The sequence below is a fragment of the Nannospalax galili genome, unplaced genomic scaffold (assembly GCF_000622305.1).
Source record: "Nannospalax galili isolate Female #2095 unplaced genomic scaffold, S.galili_v1.0 scaffold1630, whole genome shotgun sequence".
In the NCBI taxonomy this organism is placed as follows: domain Eukaryota; kingdom Metazoa; phylum Chordata; class Mammalia; order Rodentia; family Spalacidae; genus Nannospalax; species Nannospalax galili.
The window spans coordinates 25,528-50,357 of record NW_008327325.1 but is presented as its reverse complement, the minus strand read 5'-3'; the positions used below and the strand labels follow the sequence as shown (position 1 = coordinate 50,357).

Sequence of the window (24,830 nt, the reverse complement as noted above, 5' to 3'; positions counted from 1 at the left end):
AGGGTATATCTTATCTCTGACCTTCCATTCTCCCTCCTTTCCTCTCTCTGCTTCTTAGCTGCCACAAGTTCACTTTTTTTTTTTTTTTCAGCTAAACCTTTCCACTGAGATGTTTCTGTCTCAACATAGGTCCACAGTAATGGAATCAGCCAGACATGGACTGAAACTATTGGAAACTGTGAGCCAAAATAGATCTTTCCTCCCTTAAATTGTTGATTTTGGGTATTTTGTCACAGCAATAAAAGACTGACCAACACAAATTAGTAACTTAAAACAGTTCAAGAGTTGGTGAGATGGCTCAGCAGAACCCTGAGTACCCAAGTTCTATCCTTGGGACCCATATGGTAGGAGAGAATTGACTCTCATAGTTGTCCTTTTGACCTCCACACACACACCATGGCTCGCTCTCTCTCTCTCTCTCTCTCTCTCTCTCTCACACACACACACACACACACACACACAATTTTTTAAAAAGCAGTTCAAGATAAGAAAGCTCTTGTTACTTATTGTTTTTATAGCTATTAATTGTGTGTAGCAAGGCACCCAGAGAAATACCATGAACCCAGATACATCCTAGAGACAAACATGGTCAAAGACAATACCTCACAATAGGGGACAGAGACACAACAGGGGGTGGGGTCTCTGAAGGCCCTATGTTGGGATGGGGGTCAAGGGGACAGTATACTGCATGGGAGCTGGAGTCACTGCATAGGGTTTCTCAGTCCCAAGCTCTGGACAGTGTGGAATCTATTATAACTACACATCTCTTCCTCACTGCTCCATCACTACCACCAAGCTAATGAACAAAGGTGTCAGGCCAGAAACCAAGAATTTCACAGCAAAATGTGAGCCTTACAAAGAAACCTTCACTTTGTGAGGTAGTAGAGAGGAATAGGGAACCAAGCCCTCTTTGGAGCCTCCTGAATGCCCATCAGTTCACTGTGTCTTGGCTGTAGGTCAGAGACCTTTTCTAAGACTCAGGTATACACATGCTCCTGGTCTTCCATGGCTAGAAGCCCTACTACCACCTCATCCCGAGTCCAGGAATGCTCTTTCTTGCCGAGAATAAAAGCACATGACCAGATCACATATTAGAACATCACAGGCCAAGATGCCAAGAGGCCTGGGATGGGCTGCTGAGGTCCTCTTGTAGTTCATTTGGTGCGTGGTCTTTCCAGGGCACCTCCGGCACTCACTGCTGGTATACACCAGGTGTTCTTTCAATTTCTTTCTTTTTTAAAAAAAATTTTATTTATTTATTTTTTATATAATGTGTATGCATGTATTGCCTACATGTAGGTAAGTGGGCACCCATGTCGTGCAATGCCCACGGAGGTCAGAAGAGGCTGTTGGATCCCCTGGGACTGGAGTTATGGACAGTTGTTAGCTGCCATGTGGGTGCTGGGATTCAAACCCGGGTCTTCTGCAAGAACAATCAGTGTTCTTAACTGCTGAGCCATTTCTCCAGCCCCGATTTCTTTTCTTTAAAAAAAAATTATTTTTTTTTAATGTGTGTGTGTGTGTGTGTGTGTGTGTGTGTGTGTGCTTATTTATCTGTATGTGTACTATATGTATGTAGTACCTGCAGAGGCCAGAAGAAGGCTTAAATCTGAAACTGTAGTTACAGGCAGCTGTTGAGCCATTTGATGTGGATGCTGGGAACTGAACCGGGTTACTCTGCAAAAGCAGTAAGTGCTCTTAACAGCTGAGCCATCTCTCCAGTCCCTGTTTAACCAACTTCTGATGAATGAAAGATTTGCTGACAAGCAGAAAATCAAAAACAAAACTTCAAACAAACAAATAGCCCACTCAGAAAGACCACACTGTATGCCCAGGAACCAATCATACCTTCCTCAACAGAGTGCCATCGATGACCATCCTGGCCAGAGCAGACAAAATTGCACAGAGCAGTGCAGAAACTAGCACCATCACGCCCCCTGCTGCCAGCCATGGGAAGCTGCAGAAGTAGCATGAGCTCTCAGACGAAGTGCACACCACGACGTGAATGGCCGTAAGAACCAGAAATATCAAATAAAAGAGCAGAGAAAAAACAGGAGACAACAGAGCAATGTCCAGTTCAGCCTTTCTGCACAGCACATGTGGGATGCTAATGAGGAGCAGGGTGAGAACCTGGAACAGAAGAAGACCAATGGTGTCTATGGAAGGTCAGGTATAGGGAAGCCCACTTGAAATGTACCCATTCCAATCTGCTGCTTACATTGCATTAGCAAAAAGGAAGAACCAAAAACCAAAATTTTTGCCTGCCAAAAATACTTAGCTTAATTTATATTTTTATCTCCTTTAGCAATACCAAATGAAGCCAACACCTGCAGATACTTTGTGTAATCTCATAAGTCAGGACACACAATGGAAAAATTAAGAAAGATCATATTTTCTGACAGCAATGTTGCTGTTGTTACTGTTATTTTTAGACACAGGATAGCACTGGCTTAGCCATCGTCCTGCCTTAGCTTCCTGAGTGCGGGGACTATAGACATGTACTACCATGCCCAGAAATAATATTATGTATTTTTAAAACTATCATATTTTGACTGAGTTACAAAATCAATTTAACGTCTGAACCATAACAGTGTGAGCATGTACCTCTAAAACCACGACAGTCCCTATCACCATTGAATAGATGTCATACTGGGCCACTTGTGTGCTCAGGGACAGACTGAGAGTCTTCAGGGCACCAAGGTACTGCCTGAGGACTTTGGTCCCCAGGCCAAGCAGGATGTCTGAATGGTTTTCTTCCAAGTGCAGTTTGACCCAGTTCCCATGCAACCTTTCTGCCATTTTAAATTGCTCAAATCCAGGATCTGCCAGACAAAAAGATTACACACAGTTATAATTTCAGCATATTCACTTATTCTTGGCAAATGTTTTAGAACTGACACCTAATATAGACAATCTGTTCCTAGGCAGGAGGGGTTGCTGACACCTCAGTAATACTGTAATAACTGATGATGTGCATCTATCCATTGCCAGTGCTACCAGGGCCTGGGTACTTAGCATACAGAGTAGACAGAAATAGCTACCCATTGCTGGGCCTAGACCCCTTTTCTACTTCTCTCATGTGGTCTTATCTCTTCTCTTCCTTTCCCTTTGTCTCTTTCCACTCTTTCTTCTGAAATGCACTCCACCAAGAGGACCTGGTTTCACAAAGCCCTTCTCATCCTCACAGTATGTACGAGGAACCCTGCCCAACCCTCCCTATATCCTCTGCATAGGCTTTTTTGCCCTAATACTAGCTTTCTTAGTTCTGTAATCTCTCTTCATATCCCTCTTTGGAAAGGCTGAGGATTCTCTAGTCTCTTCTTGCTCACAATGGCCAGTGATGCAGCTAGCATTAAGTCCTCGGCTTCTGGACCCAGGTTTATGGTTGACAGCCTTTAAGTCTCCATGGTGTGATGCTGGAGACCAGGGGCTGAAGGTCTTCTTTATCGATCTAGTCTGAGTCTTTGCTATATTATGCTTACTTGTGACTAAATAGAATTTTCCTCCTACAACTGTCTGCTCTTTAATAATTCAGCAGGGCCATAGGTGCCTATCACAGCCTCCACCACCCAACAGTACTACACAGTGATCTTGTGAGCACACCTCAAGCTTCACCTTCACAACAGCAACAGAACATAATAGCAGGCTTTCTACTGCTGAGGACCAGGGTCCAGTGGCATAACTCCAATGTGAACACTTTAGGCTCCCCTTCCCTTTACTGCTGGTGGACATAACCTGGACTGAGAACCAATAGGCAGGACCACTTTAAGCAGCTCACTTACTTCTTATACAATGGCCCATGAGAAAGGGCATTATGCCTATTCTCTGAAGGAGCCAACAGATACAGAAGTAAGTCATTTGGTCAAGTTACAGAGTGAGTAGCAGAAAGCATGATTCTAAACTCTGACAATAAGTTCAAGAATGGAGTCCTCACCTCTATACCACTCCAAAGTAGGGGTATCTGTGTTTATACTCCAAGCTTCCAGAGACCTGTGCTCTCTAAGTGAGCCACAGAAGCTTGGTGGCACCTGTATTTACATCTCATAGCCTCCAAAGAGATTCATAGAGGGTGCCTGTGTCTATAATCCACAGCCTCCATAAGTAATTCTTAGAGATCTGGTCTGTCTATATTCCACGCCTCAACAAATCTCCACAATTACAGAGACATAGGACACTTGTGTTATATCTCACAGCCTCTATAAAGGAGTCACAGAAACCTGGAATACCTGTTTATGCAGCCAAACAAATACTTCCTGAGCACTGACTATGAGCAAGAAATACAACGGTGAACAAATAGATATAATTCTTGCCTACTTGGGCACAGATGTAGAAGTATTCACAAACACAAACAAATGTAAACAAAATACCATGTTGAAGGCATGGATATGTATAATCACAAATTGTGAAGAATGCTACGAAGGAAAAACAGAGGGTAGATCAAGAGATTTCTAGAAATGGGGATGAATTGATTTTAGATCGGAAGTGGAATAGAGGACAAGGATGGTCTGATGTTTAAGCCAACTGTAAAGGATACCCAAGAATCAACCAGGTGAAGAACTAAGGAAGAGCATCCAGTCACTATAAACATCTTGTGGAAGGTTCCTGAGGCAAGAAAAAGCTGCTCCTACCAGAACGCAAAGACAGCCAGATGGTAAGTTGTATCCAACTGGGCTGGATGCTGTGAAGGATTCTGCTGGTCTTGTTATAGGATCTACAAGGTAGAACATGTACTGATACTGTAGATACATATATGTCTCCTGGGGTGAAGGACCTGCAAGAATACCTCCTTACTCTTGCAGGCTTGTTTTCTCTTCACTTAACATGGTTCTTAATTTTTTTCTACCCTGACATTTCTTATATCGAACAATCCTTCAGTAGCTGTTTTATTTGTGTTGCCAACATAAAAAAATACATAAATTACCAAACAATGCCAGGCTTGGTGGCTAATGCCTATAATCCTAGCTACTCCAGAGGCTGAACTAGGCTACTAAATTCAAGGCCAGCCTAGATAACTTACACTATCTCAAAATAAAACTAAAAAGTGTCCTGGGGATATAGTTTAATGGTAGAGAACATGTCTAGCATGTATAAGATACTAGTTTCAATCCCTAGTACTGCAAAATCAACCAACCAACTACCAACCAGCCACCAACCAACCAAAAAAAAAAAAAAAAAAAAAAAACCACCCCCCACAAACATTAAAAATCCAATCCAACCCAAACCAACCAACCAACCTTCCCCCAACACCCCCCCCCCCCACAAACCCCAAATTTTTTGGGGGGGGGGGGAAAGTAACTGTTGTACTTGATCTAGACTAAAACGGGCATGAAAGCCATGTTTCACCTCTAACAAAGTCCTTCATCCAGGCTCTTAGACTAAGCATTTGCTCAGGAAGTCCTCCTGCCTCTTGTCACAATTGGGTCCTAGTCAGTTTCCCAGCTGGTAGGGTATGTCTTCCACAAGTAACATTCACAATGTTCACCCTATAGGCCATATCCCACAACTTCAACAGGAAAACTTATCAACATCGTGCTAAATACTTACTCAAACACAAAGTGCCTTCTTTAGACTCCTGAAAAAGTCCTACGGCCAGATGTGTTGTCTATGATGTGCTGAACATAGAATAAATCAACTGAAAATGTGATTTAAATGATCTACACAGGGACCCATGGAAGTATACACTCTTGGAATAATTCCTACTGGCATGTAAACATCCCTGAGCATCTCCAGCTTAAAGAAAATATCTCTCAGACTACAGTCTACCTCTCTATTGCCCTTATCTGTGTCTTTTCCAATCAGGCTTTCAGTACTACATGAGGTGTCACTAATGACTCCATATCCTTAGACCCAGCAGTTAGTTCTCAGTATCTCTTTATTTTATAATGTCAGCATAATGTCTCCTTATTGAAATTCTTTTCAAGGCTTCCTGGACAATCCTTCCTTTCCTCACCCCAATCTCTCAATGCCATGCCTTACAAATTTTCTCTTGCCATGGTCTTTCCTACTTTACTGCATGGCCACCTACCTATTTCTTTACTGTTCAGCTGAAAACCATGGAGTTGTTCCTTTGGTCTCAGGTCTTCTTATGCCTTATCCCAGTGCATCAACAAATACTGTTTTGCTATCTCCAAAATACATCCAGAATATAGCCATTTCTGGGTTCCACTATCATGCAGGGCTCTCACCACCTCACCTCTTATCAAAATGTTAAAGTGGCCTCTGGTCTGCTTTCCTCCTAAAGCACAGGACAGAACTCCTAGCAGGAACTGGAGGGAATCCCTGATAATACAGCAGCTCTATAGTGTACTCCTTAAACAAAACTAAAAGTTTCTCTGATGCCTAAAAAGCCCCCACACCTCTGAAGTCATTTCCTGTGCCCTCTGACCCTCAGTCTCCAATGCACCCTCTTGGATACAAGGCTAGGCTTGTCCTACAAGCCTACATTGCCCTTCCCTGTTCATTCTTTTTCTAGGGTTCTTGTTATCATCTGGTATCAATCACATAACTTTTTCTTCTCTCTCCTCTGAAAGGTTCCATAAGGACAGAGATCTTGTGCCACTCAATGCTTTATCATGCCAATACTTTTTAACATGGTGTCCTTGGTTCAAAAACAAGAACTTGGTAAATATTTGTTGAGTTAATAAATTTATGAGAGATTTCATTTAACTAATTGCATCTGTGAGTGACAGTTAAGGGCCTAAGAAAACAGGAATATAATATGCATAATTATGCATAATATGAATAATTAAAGAGTGATGACTGCAAAGTATTTCATTACAGATTGCATACCAGAAAACATATCTGGAAAACACAAGGCCCATGGAATCATGTACATCTTACAGAAATCACTAATAATTGTCTTACCTTTTTCATATGATGGTATATTCTCTTGTAATAGTTTGCTAAGCTGTAATGTATTTAAATGCAAAAATCTCAGTTGTTCTCTCATTGATTTTCCTTCTATAACTGGGAATAAGAGGCTCCCTACATTATCTTTGGGAATCGGCAAACCAAGTCCTATTGCTAGTGTTGCAGCCAAGTCAGTCTGCTGGACATGCTTTGGGTGTCGGATATCACCTAGAAAAAAAGAAAACAAGTAGCAGGTTTCTACAAGGTAGGCAATGGCAGTTATTTTGAATTTGAGTGCCCACAGCTAATTTAAGTCAAATTGCCATTTCTTGAAATCACTCAATGTAGACTCACACAGAAACCACCTCCTTGCCTTTCATGTCAATAAATTTACCATCTTCCCTTAAGTAGCTTTCAATACACTGCATAGAAAGACTAATACAAGAAATGTAGTTAGTGAGATTGCAGCATTGGACATGGAAGTAACAAGCAGCCAAACAGATGGTGAGGGATGGTTGCTTGGATGATGTCAAGTCAACAGGGTTAGGGTTAGGCCCAGACCTATCAGTGGCTCCTGAGCTTGGGTCTTTTTGTGGGAAAGCAGAATGACGCTGGGTTCAGCTAGGCAGGTGTGATCACTGAGTAGGACAAGTAAGAAGCTTGCTTGTTCATGTCATCTTTTCAAGTCTGCAGCAGCTGTCCTACCAGCTTAGAAGGAGAGTGGCTATGGTATCTGGACACTGGGCAGAGCTCTGCTTTCCCACTGTCCAGAACAACCCTGGATGAGAGGTAACCTAGTAAAGATTCCTCATCTGTAAAGAGTATGAGCCCCCCCCCCAACTCCTATGCCTACCCAAGAAGCTGAAGAACAGATCTATAGGGCTGCCTGAGCCAACAGCAAAGTCTTCCCAGACAGCTGTGCTCAAAGCTTCTTAGATACATGAATCTTATGGAGAGTTTAATTGCAGTAATTTTTGGTTGTACAGACTTTCTCATTTGGTCAAGTTTAAGGGGCATGATGGTGCACACCTTTTATCCCAGCACTCAGGTGATGGGGCAGGTAGATCTCTAAGTTCCTGGCTTGCTTGGTCTACCATAGTGAATTCTAGGCCAGCCAGGGATACATAGTGAGCCTCTGTCTCAAACAACCCACCCACCCACCTACCTACCCAACCAACCAACCAATCAACCAGGAACAAAAAAATCATTTGGTCAAGTTTATTTTCTAGACAAACTTTCCACTCTAATTAGTCATTGCTTATTCTCTTCTAGTTTTCTTCTACTATTTTCTTACACCGTTTGAACTGAAAAACCCAAGCAAATGTAAGCCAAAAGCAAGCACAACACAAATCTACCTTCAATTAATCAGATACACCTCAAAGACTGATGCATGTCTACCATGATGACATAAGTGGATTCCACATGATGTTTTAACTCTACCAAATCTGGGTGCTGACAATCAGGATTCCAAGCTCAAGAGGAAGGAGCTGATTTCACAGTTCTGAATGTGAGCTGGAATGCCAATGCAAACTCAAGTCATCTTATCTTTAAACATTTCCTTGCTCTGTCCAGAAACCTGATGAGGCCCAGCATTACCTCACAGTTCTAGCTCTGAGAGAGTACATCCTACCAGTTCTACTTGAGGGACCAGGGGACCTTGGAGAAGCCAATCAGGCCCTGAGAAGGACACAGGTGTGGTAGCACTCAGGGAATGTTGCACAAACAGAGGGCAACCAAGGGATCAGAGACCACTGGATCTTGCCTAAAGGAACTGGAACCAGTATGAAGATGCTCCCACTGGCCAAAGATATGACAATTAGAATATTTAAAAGAATAGTAGCAATAGTGAATGAAAACAAATCAATATGCTTAAACCTATGACTTTACAATGTTATTAAGAAAAGAAGTTTAAGTGGTCATAGTTAAAGGATAATAATGAAGCTGTCGATTTGAAACTGGTGATTAAGTGGGAGGAATAATTCATCTAGTCTCTTTTATGTAAATGGTACCACAGGGAAACAGAAAACTATATGGGAAATTTTCTTTATAAAATTAATCTTATTGCTTTGCTTTGAATATCAAAATTCACGTGACAGAAACCTAATTTCCACTAGTGTTGGGAGGTGGTGTCTTTTGATAGGTATCAGCTCATGTGCCCTAGTGCCACTATTAAAGGGCTTGGTGGGGGCTGGGGAGATGAATCAGTGATTAAGAGCATGGGCTGCTCTTACAGAGGACCTGGGTTCAGTTCCCAGCACCCACATGGCAGCCAACACCTGTCTATAACTACAGTTCCAGGGGATCCGATGCCTTCTTCTAGCCTCCTCAGGCACTGCACAACATGGGTGCACCTATCTACGTGCAGGCAATATACTCATACACATAAAATAAAAATAATAAATAAAAAAATTTAAAAGGCTTGGTGGAAGGAATCTGGTTCTTTTTGCCCTTCTGTCTTCTGCCATGTGGGGACCAAGTATTTCTCCCCTTTGGTGGGTTCAATAGATAAGGCATCATCTTGAAAGAAGGGAATAGCCCTCACCAGATTCTGACGGACACCTTGACATTAGACTTTCCAGCCTACAGAACAGTAAGAAACCAATTTCTTTTCTTTATAAATTGCCAAGTGTCTGAGACTATGTTATAGCAGCACAAATGAACTAAAATACTAGAAAAGTGATAGCTAAGTGATGTAAAAGAATTACACATCACTATGCAAACTCCTAGCTGGCCATCAATGACTCTTAACAACACAGTAAAGCAGATGGCCAGTGTTACAGTTTGGATATGAAATGCCTTACCAAAGGCTCGTGTATTTGAATGTTTGGCTCTCAGCTGGCAGCACTATTTTGGGAGACTGTGGAAACTTTAGTAGGTGGGGTTAGGTGGAGAAAATAGGTCCTTGGGGTCCTTGAGTATATATTATGCCTGACTGAGTGCTGTTATACTCTCTACTTTCGGTCTGCAGCGATATGAACAGCTGTCTTCCACCACACCCTCTTGTCACCATGATGTCTTCCACAAGTGTTTGGGGCCAAGCAACGATGGACTGAACACTGTGAAATTCTGAGGTGTTTGGGCATAGTAATGCGAAAGTAATTAGTATAGCTAGACAATATGTATTTTCTGTTAGAAACAGCCATGCATAAATCAGATTAGACCAAACCAAACCAGAACAAAGTAGGCCAGATGGAACCATGTACTCAGTCTGCTCAAGCATTTGGGTTAGAGGAGATTCACAGGGTGACAGAGAAACCTGAGCAGACAATAAAGAACAAATGGTAACACTGGGAGGCTGAGGCAGGAGAGTTAGGTTAGAGGCCAGATGTGTTACATAGAAAGACCTGGACTTGGGGTGGGGGTGGGGGAATCTAGGTCACAGGAGACTCCATAGGACAAATAACTTCATTTTCCTCAGTAAATAGATAGTGGTAAATTAAAGAGTTGGGACCTACAGGTTGATAGAGATCTAAGAGACACACTGACAAGTCACAATGTATGTATGGATCTTATTTATACTTTAATTAAGACTACTAAAGAGAGAAATAATTGGAAATACTATTTGATGATATTAAGGAATTAATGGCATTTTTGAAATGTTATAATAGAAATTAGGATTATGTGGAGAAAAGAGTGTATATTGATATTTCAGAAGTCTGGTCCTAGATAATAAGGAAAGAAAATAAGTATGGGGACAGATATACTGTTTGGCTACCTTTAATGGATCTGAAATTTTCCACATAAAGAATCTTCTGAAGAGGTTAAAATGCTTTGGCCTGGAATTTATATTGGTTTAAAAGGTGAGGTAGGGCTGGAGAGATGGCTCAGCAGTTAAGAACACTGACTGTTCTTGCAGAAGACCCGAGTTCGAATCCCAGCACCCACATGGCAGCTAACAACTGTCTATAACTCCAGTTCCAGAGGATCCAACAGTTTCTTCTTTCCTCTGTGGGCATTGCACGACACAGGTGCACTTACCTACATGCAGGCAATGTATGCATACACATAAAATAAAAAATTAAAAAATTAATTTAAAAAATTTAAAAAGTGAGGTAGATATTTAACATTACTTCTTACCAGAAGATTACTTGGGCATACTAACAGCATATATTGAACATGCTGCCTTTTCACCATTAATTTGAGATGTCAATATTAACAATTTCCTTTTATGTTGTGATCTATTTTTAGCTTCTTGATTTTGCTCCATTGATGGGCCTGACTAGTCTTACCAGCACAAACTGTTTTAATAACTGTAATTTTGTAATGTGAACACAGGGTATAGTGGGTTTTATCTATAGGCATTTCAGAAAACAATTCTCTCAATCCTTTCACTGTTCTGATGTACCTCCACTGGCCCCATGACATCTTTACCTAAGCAATCTTTTAAACATGTAGCTTGCATCCTAGTGGTGAGTCTGGCAACTAATACACCTGCTTTGCCCTGTTCTCATGAAGATCCAGGAGGAGGCACGTTATTCTTCCCTTCCACCTGGAATGACCTAGATCTGTGCTTCCAACTTGTGCATGAGGACTTGGGATAGGTAGTAGCAGGTTGTGAGGTAGTCTGTGAAATCACGTCACATAATCCAAACTTCACAAAACCAAAACAAAACAATAACCACAATTTAAAGTCTATATAAGAATATATATCAAATGAAGAAACAAATGTATCTAAGAGTATACATCAAATGAAGAAACTTTCATTCAAGAAAACATTAATCCTTAGTAAAAACTTCAAGAATGGCACAAGAATCTGTGACCTCTCTTCTTCCTATCTCAGCTCCAGGGGTCAGCGATTTCATAGGGGATTGCGGAAGTCAGGAATGTAGCCCATTCTCAACTCAGTGTATGAGTTACTTTTCTGTTGCTGTGATAAAACACAAGGCAAATTATAGAAGTAAGAGTTTATTTGGACTTAAGTTCCAGAAGGAAGAGTCCATCAAGGTGGGGGAGGCAGGTGGCAGAGGCAGTCAGATTAGAAAGCTGAGTGAGTACTCACATCAAGTAGGCACAGAATGCAGAGAGAGTGCAACTGGAAATGGGGTAAGGCTATGAATTCTCAAAGCTTGCTTCCTGTGTCATACCTCCTCCAGGAAGGTTATAACTAAACCTTCTAAATAGCGCCATCAACAGTAGACAAAGTATTCTATGGGCCACATTCCTCATTCAAACCACCACATTTTCTATATGTTACTTTTCTGTTGCTGTGGCAAAACACCATGACCAAGGCACCTTATAGAAGAGTTTATTTGGCTTATGGTTCCAGAGATAAGAGTGCATCACGGTGGGGTGGGAAACGCATGGCAGGAAGCAGCTGAAGCAGAAAGCTGAGTGCTCACCATCTTTAAGCATGCACAAGAAGCAAAAAGAGCAAAACTGGAAAAGGGCAAGGCTATGACCTATTTAAGCTGATACCCAGTGAGGGGCATCTTCCAGCTAGGTGGCAACTCCTAAACTTCTGCAAACCACCTGGGGACAAGTACTCAAATACTTGGAGCCTATGGGGGACATTCACATTCAAACCATCACTTTCAACTACAATGGAGAGAATGTGCAACCACTTTATGGTAGAAGCAGAAACATCTACCTCTGATGTTTTTCTCTCAGAAACAAGAGCAATCAGCTGGCAAAAATGGAGCTTCATAGCCTGGTGACAGCAACAGAGGCAGCTGCTTATAAGTGTACCACTAAGGAATCTACGCCAACTGGGTCCTTAGAGCAGCACTATAGGGGAAAGGGACATCCTTGTTAGCAGTCCCGAAGCTTCCAGACACAAAACAAACTCTGGAAGGGGAGAGGGTCAGTGTCTAGTTTCTATATCATCATTTCAAATGTTCATTTTCACCAAAAATTATGAGATACTCAAAGAAACAAGTGAGACAAACAAGAAAAAAAGTACCTGCTTATGAAATAGTTTAGATGTCAAACCTGATAGAGGCTTCAATGATAACCAAGACAAGTGTGACAAAGAACTGATGAAAACCATGCTTGAAGAAGCTAAGGAAGGTGTGGCAATAGGACCTCACCAGACTATAGAGAAAAACTATCAGGAAAGAAATAAATGGAAATTCTGTAGTTGAAAAACACAAGTGAAGTGAAAAATTCATTATAGGTGCTCAAAAGTGCTCATGAGTAGATTTGAACTGCCAGAAGAGTCACCAATTTGAAGACCAATAGCGATTAAAAACCCTCCTAATTGTTTTTTGTTTGTTTGTTTTGAGACAGGGTCTCCCTGTAGCCCCAGCTCACCTGGAACTCACTATGTAGACTAGGCTGTCCTTGAACTCAAAGAGAGCCACCTGCCTCTGCCTCCCAGGTGCTAAGATTAAAGGCATGTGCTACCACACCCAGCAAACCCTCCCAAATTTATCAATAACAACAACAAAAACCCATATAAATTCAAAAAGGCTTGATGAACTTCAAATTGAACAAAACAAAAACAAACCCAGACTCACTACAATGAAAATGATAAAAAAATTAAACCCAAAACAGAGACAAGAGCCCTCATTATAATAGTAACTTTTCTTTACAATTATTTTGGTTTTTACTTTGTATGTATGAATGTTTGCCTACGTGTATATAAATGCACCATACGCATGCATGCCTGTAAAGGCCAGAGGAGAGCATTGAGTCCCCTAGAACCGGAGTTACAGATGGTTGTTAGGCACCATGTGGGAGCTGAGAACTGAACCCCAATCCCCTGCAAGAACAGCCAGTGCTTTTTCAGTCGCTAATAGTGTCTTATTAGAGGTAGGGCCTGGCAGAGTCGAAGTGCTGGCAGAAAGTCTTACATCTGGGGGGTGGAGAGATGGTTTGATGGGTGAAGGTGCTTGTTACAAGCTTGGCAATCTGAGTTGGATACCTGGAATCTATACGGTGGAAGAAAAGAACCAATTACTGCAATTACTACCAATTACTGTCCTCTGATCTCCTCATGCCTGCCACAGTGCATGCAAATACCCACAAAATTTTAAAAAATGCAATAAAAAGTCTTATATACAGCAAAATCTGTCTTTCAAAAGAGAAGGTAAAATAAAGACCCCCTCCAAGTTTAAGAAAAACAAAACAAAACAATTTGTTGGTAGTAAACCTGCCTTGTAAGAAACCCTAATGGAAGTTCTTTAGGATGAAAGCAAGTGCCTCTAGATAGGAAGGCGGGTTCACAAAAAAATACAAAGAGCACAAATAAATGTAATTATATAATTTTAAGTATAAATATGTATTTCTTTCCTTTTCTTAACTGATGTGGAAAGCAATGACATAAAATCATATGTATATAATTATGTTGCCAACCTGTAACATACAGAAATGAAATACTTGACAGTTATAGGCAAAGGAGGGAGTATAAGAGTAAGAAAATGACACCAGGTGATAAGAATAGGAGGAAGGAACTGGCTAGGCAGTTAAGGTAAAAAGACCCCAAAGAAAAGTAGCCAGTTTCTTGGCTAAAAGTCAAAATGTCCTTGGACTTCTTAGCAACACACTCTGTTCCAAAGGCCAAATTTATCAAAAGTATTTGGGAGCTTGTATCTAATCCTTAAAATATTTTAGGGTTACCTCTTCAGAGGGAGAAATGTTAGAGTAGCCAAAAGCCCCATAAAAACAAATAAATAAATCAAAGAAGAAGAAAGAGTGCATGAAAGTGATGGGGAGATATGGGAGGAGTTGGAGGGGACTGGGCATGGATTTGATCAAAACACCTTATATGCATATATGAAATTCTCAATAAATTACTTTTTTTTAAAAAAAGAAGGCTGGGTGTGGTGGCACACGCTTTTATTCCCAGCACTTGGGAGTTCGAGGCCAGCCTGGTCTACGCAGTGAGTTCCAGGACAGCTGGGGCTACAAGGAGACCCTGTCTCAAAAAGACCAAAAAAAAAAAAAAAAAAAAAAAAAAAAAAAGAAAAGAAAAAAGAAAAAAGAATGACACCAGATGAAAACACACATCCTCATAAAAATTCAAATACAGATATTCACAGCAGCAAAGTGAAAGTAACCCAAATATCCCTCTACCAATATATGATAAATGACATAGTTCTTCCATACAATAGAACACAATTTAGCAATAAAAGGGAAAGAAGGGCTGGCATACATTGGATGAACTTGGAAAAACAGTATCATAAATGAAGGATGCTTGTGGCCCATGTGTTATGTGTTCTACTTTCATGAAATGTCTAGGAGAAGCTAAACTATAGACACAAAAGACTGGCAACTGCCTAGAGCTGGTGAAGGGGAGTGGATACTATAATGAGTAAGGGACTTCTTTTTGAGATGATGAAAATTTCCTAAAATAGATTGCAATAATGGTTGTTCAACTGTGAATATACTAAAGAGTACAGTTCTCACTCTTAAAATGGGCATGAGCATAAAGAGTACTACTATTTTATTTTTTAGACAGTCTCACTGTATAGCTGGCCTAGAATTCAGAGATCTGACTACCTCTCAGCTATTATTCCTAAAAAAATCAAAACAGAACCAACTGTCAGGACTGAGGCTGGTTATTAGTATAGCACTTCAGGGAAGCCACACACTTATTTATTTTTTTTAAATACCTATGTCAAAAATGAAACATCAGCATATATTATACAATAGCCCTGGCATTCCTAAAGAAGAAAATGCCACTTTAATGGTCTCTGCTGCTCCCTAGATCACAAGTTTCTCCAAGGAAAAATATGTACCAGGCTCCCTTTTATTGATTCAGCTGTGCCAACACAGTACCTGATCTATGACAGGTGTTCAACAAACCCCTTCTGAGGAATGGATGGCAGATGAAGGAAGGGGCCCTTTCTCATGTAGTCAAGAATCTGGGCTTCTTGACCTTGCTGTGGATAGTACAGAGTATGGTGGGACACAGGAGCAGGAAACTGGACACTGTAGTTTAGTGTATATATCCACCAGAAGGCACTCAAGAAAGGTTGGGTTATATGAGCTTAGATACATCTTAGGAAGGCATACAAGTGAAAAAAAGTAAAAGGAAACAGGTAGAGGGATGTCCCTTACTAATCTTTTTTTTAAAAAATTTTATTATTTTTATTTGTTGTGTATGCATGTACTACCTGCATGTAGGTAAATGGACCCGTGTTGTGCAATGCCCGTGGAGGTCAGAAGAGGCTGTTGGATCCCCTGGGACTGGAGTTACAGACAGTTGTTAGCTGCCATGTGGGTGCTGGGATTCGAACCTGGGTCTTCTGCAAGAATAGTCAGTGTTCTTAGCCGCTGAGCCATCTCTCCAGCCCCTCCCTTAGTAATCTTATATAGAAGATTCATTCATTTGGCAAATATTTTTTTGGCACTTTTAATGCACTGGGCAATGTTTTAGGCTCTTGACTTACTGTAATGGTCCCATCCTCCTCTGGTTCAGGATGGAATGATGACAGAGATGTGACATGACTCCTACAGATAAGTCTATAATAATAAACTGTGTAAGAATGATATCAGGGGGACAGGAGAGATGGCTCAGTGGTTAAGAGCACTGGCTGTTCTTGCAGAAGACCTGGATACAAATCTCAGCACCTACATGGTGGCTAGCAACCGTCTGTAACTCCAGTTCCAGGGGATCTAATGGCCTCTTCTATCCTCCATAGGCACTGTACTATGCAGGTGCACTTTCACAAATCCAGGCACAACACCCATACACATAAAATAATAAAAATAGGCCTTTTTTTTTTGCCCCTTGCCTTCTCCCTCACTGGTAATTTTGTCTCTCTGCTGTGATCAACTTTGTCAGATTCCTATGTAGGCTGAAAATTAGGAGATCTCCTGGAATCCCTCAGGCCTTCACTGCCAGATTGGAACTGCTGAAACATCCAGCTTTGCGGACTGAGCAACTACCGGATTCTCAGCCTTCTCAGTATGGGACTACTCAGACTCTATCTTCCTTGGGCACAGGCCTGCTTCTGCTCTTAGCACCCCAGATCTCTGGACTGTTCTCTTGGTCCAGACCTACCCACTGCATCCTGATCCTTTGCACCCAGACCAACTCAATTCTTCAGTCTAGTTTCCTAGAGCCTTCACAACCTATACCCACCCTCAACTTGCCTTTGCACACCTGAGACCAGCCTTCTACCCTGGCTGTCCTCACCTCCAACCTGCCTGGGATTGCAGAGACCATCTCTCTTCCCCAGTAATTCTGATCCCTCCCACTGCACTTTGACTCCCCTATAATCTAAGCAACTCCAATCTCCTGAACCCTACATCCTGTTCTCCTTCTAGCCATTGGGCACATACCTGCTTTTGCTCTTAGCATCCCAGATCTCTGGACTACCATCTTAACTCTGTGAGGCGGAGTTTTCTAAATTGTGCCTTGTCTATCCCCCTACATTGGGACCACCTACAGCCCCTCCCATTGCTGCAGTGTTAGGCTTCCCTGCCCTTTAATAGGGGCCTAGACTTTTGCAGACTGCGTGAGACCGCTTGAATCCTACCTCCATCTAGCAAGCCTCCCAAATTATACTGTGCCTGCTGACTATAGGAACCCAGACCTTAGGAGGAAGCCTGAGAGTATCTGATCCTCATCTGACTTGGGCCTCTGTGGGAACTCTTGAGTAGCTGGACTAAAGCTATCAGACCCTTCCGATATAAAAATCAAAAGAGAGAACCTGAAGCCTAGACCAACCAACTTTTCATATGCAATAAGAAAACAACAAAGGCACATCAAGTATACAAATAGAAACAGACTTTAAACTCAACAAAGGAAGGCTTGAGTCTCACACAAGAATCATAAACAACAAAAGAAATCCACATGCCAAAGTCACAACAAAAAAATAATTACATGAAAAACCCAAATAATATATCCTCAACAAGTACCAATAGTCCTATAGAGGAGTACAATGAGAACCCTCTAGAGATAACACAGGACATGGTGTTCAAAAGAACAATTATAAAGATGATAAAAGAATTCAGTGAATTTAAAGAACACAGAAAGAAATCAAAAGAACTGAAAGAACATAGGGATAAACTTCTGAGTGAATTCAGAAAAGAGTTAGAAATATTGAAGAATACTCAGGCTGAAATGAAGAAGGAAGTAAAAACATTCAATAAGTCAATTAGGAATGACAGGAGAAAGCCTCACCAATAGAATGAATGAAGTGGAAAACAGAATATCAAGACTGAAAGATAAAGCTGACGAACTGGAATGCTCAAGCAAAGATTATGAAATATTTAAGAAAGGAAAAGAATAGAATATGCAGGAAATGTGGGACACCATGAAAAGACCAAATTTATGCATCATAGGCATAGAGGAAGGAGAAGAATTGCAGGATAATGGTATGGACTATATCTTCAACAGGATTGTAGAGAAAAATTTCCCAAATTTAAAGGAAGACATGCCTACTATACAAATACAAGCAGCACATAGAACACGAGATAGAAAGGACTGGAAAAGAAACTCCCCATGGCATAACACAGTAAAAACACTAAATGTACAGAACAAAGAAAGAATAATGAAAGCTGCAAAAGAAAAACAAGTCACATATAAGGGAAAGCCCATAAGAATTACAGCTGACTCTTTAGTGCAAACTATGAAAGCCAGAAGAGCCTGGACCAAAGTATTCCCAGTTCTAAATGATCACAGATGCCAACCCAAAATACTTTACCTAGAAAAATGTCTATTACAGCTAAAGGGGAAAGAAAAATCTTCCACAACATAAACAGGCTGAAAGAATTCATGCCCACAAAACCAGCCCTTCAGAGAATTCTTGAAGTAACACAAAGAGCCGAAGAAAGAATGACTATACCCAAGGAGTAACAGAAATAACTAAATGAAAGTATAACTGTGTAAATGCACAGTTAGACCAAGAATGCAAACAGAAATCAAAATGAAAGGAATCAATATATATCTTTCAATAATAACTTTAAGTATCAATGGACTGAGCTCCCCAGTCAAAAGACAGAGGCTAGTTCAATGGATTAAGAAACAAAATCCATCTTTTTGTTGCCTGCAAGAAACCCATCTCACTTTCAAGGACAGGTACTACCTGAAGGTGAATGGTACTAAGAAAAAAGCAGGAGTTGCAATTCTAATATCTGACAAAACAGACTTCAAACTAAAACTCATCAGAAGAGATAAAGAGGGTCACTTCATTTGGATCAAAGGAACAAGTGACCAAGAAGATATTACAATCATGAACATACATGTACCAAACACTGGTATACCCAATTTCATAAAAACAGTGCTATATAGGACCTTAAGACATAGATTAATCCCAACTCACTAATAGTAGGGGACTTCAGTACCCTACTGTCTCCATTATACAGGTCAACAGGACAAAGAATAAACAGAGAGACATCTGAATTAAACAATACTATACATCAAATGTGCCTAACAGACATCTACCAAATATTCCACCCAAGCACCAAAGAATATACTTTCTATCAGCACCCTATGGAACTTTCTCCGAAAGTGACCACATACTGGGGCACAAATTACGCCTCAACAAATACAAAAAATTTGAAATGATTCCATGCAGTCTATCAGACCACAATGCAATAAAGCTTAAATGCAACACCAGAAAAAACCCTGGTAACTACATGAACTCACTGAGATTAAACAACAAACTCCTGAATAATGAATGGGTCAAAGGAGAAATTAAGAAAGAAAGAAAAATATTCCTGGAGCTAAATGAAAAGGACAATATAATACAACAAAACCTCTGGGACACTTTAAAAGCAGTCCTAAGAGGGAAGTTTATAGCTCTAAGTGCCTACATTAAAAAATTAGAAAGAGCACAAATAAATGACTTAACACTACAACTCAAGACACTTGAAAGGCAACAACAAATGAAACCCAAACCCAGCAGACAAGAAGAAATAACAAAAAACAGAGCAGAAATTAAAGAAATAGAAATAAAGAAAACAATACAAAGAATCAGTGAATCTAAGAGCTGGTTCTTTGAAAAGATAAACAATATAGACAGACCCTTAGCCCAGCTACCAAAGAAAGAACAACTCCAAATCAACAAAATCAGAGATGAAAGGGGAAACATCACAACAGACAACAAAAAGATCCAGAACATTATTAGGGGATACTTTAAAAACCTATACGTTATTAAATTTGAAAGCCTCAAAGAAATGGATAGATATCTAAAATCATGGGAATCACCAAAGCTAAACCAAGAAGAGATCAACAACTTAAACAGACCCATGACAAGTAAGGAAATTGAAACAGTAATACAAAACCTCCTGACTAAAAAAACCCCAGGCCCAGATGGATTTACAGCAGAATTCTACCAGATATTTAAAGAAGATCTATATCCAATACTACTTAATTTATTCAAAAAGACAGAAATGGAGTGAGAACTTCCGAATTCCTTTTATGAAGCCAGCATCACTCTAATACCAAAACCAGGAAAAGATACAACCAAAAAAGAAAACTATAGACCCATATCCTTAATGAACATAGATGCAAAAATTCTCAACAAAATACTTGCAAACCACATACAGACACACATCAAAAAGATCATCCACCATGATCAAGTTGGCTTTATTCTAGAGATACAGGGATGGTTCAATATACACAATTCAATAAATGTCATAAATCAGATAAATGGACTCAAAGACAAGAACCAATATGGTCATCTCAATAGATACAGAGAAGGCCTTTGACAAAATTCAACATGCATTTATGTTCAAAGTCCTAGAGGGAATTGGACTGGAGGGAACATACCTCAACACAATTAAAGCTATATACAACAAGCCCACAGCCAACATCATTCTAAATGGAGAAAAACTGGAAGCATTCCTATTGAAATCAGGACCCAAACAAGGCTGTCCACTATCTCCACTCCTTTTTAATATAGTGCTCAAAACTCTTGCTAGAGCAATAAGAAAAGAGAAGGAAATTAAAGGAGTAAGAATTGGAAAAGAAGAGATCAAATTATCCCTTTTTCATATTTAGAATTTTTTAAATGACTGATTGTACACAGAAGACTCATGACAACAAATAGCCAAACGTTTGCATTGATTTATATATTTCTTTTTTTATTGATTTTTTTGTGTATTTCATACAGAATATCCCAAACAATCTTATTCATCTTTATACCCACATCCCAAATGGCACCTTCAAAATTATCCCTTTTTGCAGACGACATATTATATCTCAAAAATATTAGATCCCAAAAATTCCACTAAAAACCTCCTATAAATGATTAATACTTTCAGTAAATTGGCAGGTTATAAAATTAATCTACAAAGATCAGTAGCCTTTCTATATACCAATAATAAGCAATTGGAGAAAGAGTACATGGAAACCCTCCCAGTCATAATAGTCTCAAAAAAAAAACAAAATAAAACAAACAAACAAAAAAACTTGACCAAAGGCATTAAGACCTCTACAATGAAAAATTTAAATTTTTAAAGAGGTTGATGAAGACACCAGAAGATGGAAGGACCTCCCATGCTTATGGATTAGAAGACTCAATACTGTGAAAATGACCATCCTACAAAAAGTCATTTATAGATTCAATGCAATGGCAATTAAAATCCCCATGACATTCTTCATAGAATTACAAAAAAAAAAAATTCCTAAAATTCATATGGAAGCACAAAAGACTCTGGATAGCCAAAGTAACCTAAGCACAAAGAGCAATGCTGGGGGGGGGGGGGGGCCGGGGATTATTACCCCAGATTTCAATCTATATTACAGAGCTATAGTCATAAAATCAACATGGTACTGGCACAAAAATAGACCCATAGATCAATGGAACAAAATTGAAGACCCAAATATGAGTACATGCAATTTCAGCCACCTGATATTTGACAAAGGGGCCAAGAACACTCACTGGAGGAAAGACAGCATGTTCAGCAAATGGTGCTGGCAAAACTGCATCCCTACCTACAGAAGAATGAAACTAAACCCCTAACTTTCACCTTGCACAAAAGTCAACTCCAAATGGATCAAAGACCTCAATGTAAAACCTGAAACTCTGAAACTGTTAGAAGAAAACATTGGCAATAACCTACAAGATATAGGTGTAGGAAAGGATTTTCTAAACCAGACATAAATTGCCCAGGAATTAAAGTCAAGAATCAACAAGCGGAACCTCACTAAACAAAAAAGCTTCTGCATATCAAAAGAAACAACCAAGGAAGTGAAAAGAAAACCCACAGAGTGGGAGAAAATCTTCACCAGCAACACATCTGACAGAGGTTTAACATCTAGAATATATAAAAAACTCAAAAAACAAAGAAACAAGAAAGCAAGTAACCCAATTAAAAGATGGGCTAAGGATCTTAACAGAGAGTTCACAAAAGAAGAAATAAAGATGGCTAAGAAATATCTTAAAGGTGTTCAACATCATTAGTAATTAGGGAAATGCAAATTAAAACCGCTTTAAGATTTCATCTTACCCCAGTCAGACCGGCTAAGGTCAAGAGAACAAATGTAGCAGAGGATGTGGGGAAAGGGGAATCCTCATCCACTGCTGGTAGGATTGAAAACTTGTGCAATCTCTATGGAAAGCAATGTGGAGAACTCTTAAAAAACTAAAAATGAACCTACCATTTTACCTGGTTATACTACTCCTTGGCATATACCCAGAGGACTCATCCTACTGCAGAGACACTTGTACACCCATGTTTGGTGCTGTTTTTTTCACAATAGTTAAGAGATGGAAGCAACCTAAGTGTCTTTCAACTGATGAGTGGATAATGAAAATGTGGTACAATTACACAGTGGAGTTCTACTCAGCGGTAAAGAAAGACGAAATCATGAAATTTGCAGGTAAATGGATGGAACTAGAAACTATTATACTAAGTGAAGTTACAGCGACTCAGAAAAACAATGTTCTCCCTCATATGTGGATCCTAGCACCAAATCCTTATAAACAAATATCCTAGTCACAACTCATCAAAGAAGTTCATTTTGCACCAGTCAGAGATTATTACCAAGTACTACAACTGGCCACACACAGACATTGTCTATGAATTTCCCAGGCCTAAGTGATACATCTACAATGCAGCCTCTACACCTAAGGCTCATGGAACATAGAACAGGACACTACTGAATCTCTCAGTTCTCATTAATGAAGCTCCCTCAAGCAGCGGAGGGCCAGGAACACAAAAGATCACAAATAGCCAAAGTATAGCGATCAAGAATCTGCTGAATGCTGGTCCTTGGACAGGACTTCTATATTAAACTTCATCCACTCAAGGCTCAGGGACCATCATGGAAGAGGGGGCAGAAAGACTGTAAGAGCCAGGGAGGATGGGCATGATCATATGGAAACAGAGTCCTACAAGCTCATGGGAACCTGCTCATATGATTCTATGGCAATGGTCACAGCATATAGAAGTTCCATGCAAATTGAGGCAGACAAAAACCCAGCATTGATTAAGATTGTTTGAGATGTTCTGTATGAAATACACAAAAATTCAATAAAAACAATATAAAAAATAAATAAAATTTTTAAAAAAGAATGATACCAGGAAGCACAAGAGACTGTTGAAGGAAGATGGACAGATAATAGGATTTTAATCTCAGGGATGAGTGAGTGATGTTACCTAAGACCTGCAAGAGACCAAGGGAATAACAGAGTACTGGTAGGTAAAACAGTACCAGCTGTTGGAAGGCCCTCAGAAGGGCATGTCAGCAATGGGAAATAAAGCTCAAAAAGAAGTAATGAGGCTGGTACGAAGCCTCTTACAAAGTGTTACTTTATTAAGTATATCTATTAAAAGGCTTCTGTCACAGGTGTGACAGAAAGAAATGTGAGGAATGGAGGGTAAGAAGGACCCAAGTGGATGATGGTACCAATTGCTGGCACAGATCAAGGGAAGAGAAAGGCTTGGGCATGAAATTGTCATGTATCCATGAGATTCAATTGTGAGGTCATGTGGGCAGTTGGTGGCCAGGCTAGGTACTGAGAGAGTAGAGACAGCTAGAGGGGTAAATCTGAGGTAAATCTGATGATGGGGGGCTATTCACAGCATGTTCAATCACTGAATCAGATGGCCTATCTTAGAAGCAAGAGTGACATAGGTATACAACACATACACAGACACACAGACACACACGACCAGCAATGAGAACTCACAGTAAACTGAGGGAATTGGGAGGAAAGCTATAAAAATGAGATAACCCAGGGTCTTTGGGACCAGTCGTGTTGACTAGTATGGCAGGGTCAGTGAGACTGTAATTAAACAAAGCAAGCACCTTCATGGACAGGTTCTTGTGTAAATGCACCTTTAAAGTATTATTGCCTTTATTTTTAGTTAAAACTTTATGAAGCAAGATGAGCATGCCAAGACGCACTTCTCTATATCACTTTTACAAACTGCTCCATGACTTTAAGCTGTCCCCAAATATGTCTATGTATTTTTTTCTTTTTAAATTATGACCTTAAACTGAACATGCTCAGGAATATACTCCTTAACTGAGCATGCCTAGGAATGGTCCAACCTATATATGAATATGTATAAGTTCCCTAAATAAAGTCCCCATGCTTCCTATGTCTGAGGAAGCATTGCTTTGGAAATGATTTCCATGTTCTTTTTGCTTACTGCAGGTAATACATCTTTCTCCACTCTTTCATGTCTTGGCTGTGCTTGTTCTGGCTTTTGCACTCACCAAAATGTAAACCCATTGCATTTTGTTATAGAACCACACCAGGGAATATCCACAGGGTTCAGCTGCACTTATTGTACCCACTGTATGCATGTCAGTCCATGGAGGCCTACATGGAGGCCTATGTGGAAGCCTACAGAGCCACAGGGCATACAGCTATGCGGGGATAATCAGGTCAGGTAAGTCAGGTACAGGTTAAAGAAAGGGTTGGGTCTGATTCTGAGGGCTAGAGTCTCAGCTAGTTGATCATCTTTTCCTCTCTCTCAATTCCTGATTCTAGCTGTCATTGCTATTCAACATATGGTTTTAAATAGTGGCCACTTTAAGTATTAGCTGCTGGTAAATTTTTTTTATTAAAAAAATTTAAATTACACTATTTGTATGTATGTATGTATGTATGTATGTATGTATGTATGCATGT

At 40.1% G+C, this 24,830-nt stretch overlaps 1 protein-coding gene across 2 annotated transcripts in view; it reads right to left on the bottom strand.

The window, feature by feature from the left end:
• Nucleotides 1–24,830, bottom strand: part of Pigg (phosphatidylinositol glycan anchor biosynthesis class G) — a 53,433-nt gene that overhangs the window by 18,598 nt on the left and 10,005 nt on the right. For both annotated transcript variants that reach the window (XM_008855678.3, XM_029556921.1), the window contains 3 exons: nucleotides 6,865–7,077; nucleotides 2,605–2,822; nucleotides 1,849–2,130 (listed from right to left, as the gene is read on the bottom strand). In XM_008855678.3, coding sequence (XP_008853900.1) covers nucleotides 1,849–2,130; nucleotides 2,605–2,822; nucleotides 6,865–7,077 — 713 coding nt within the window. The remainder of the gene's footprint in view (nucleotides 1–1,848; nucleotides 2,131–2,604; nucleotides 2,823–6,864; nucleotides 7,078–24,830) is intronic.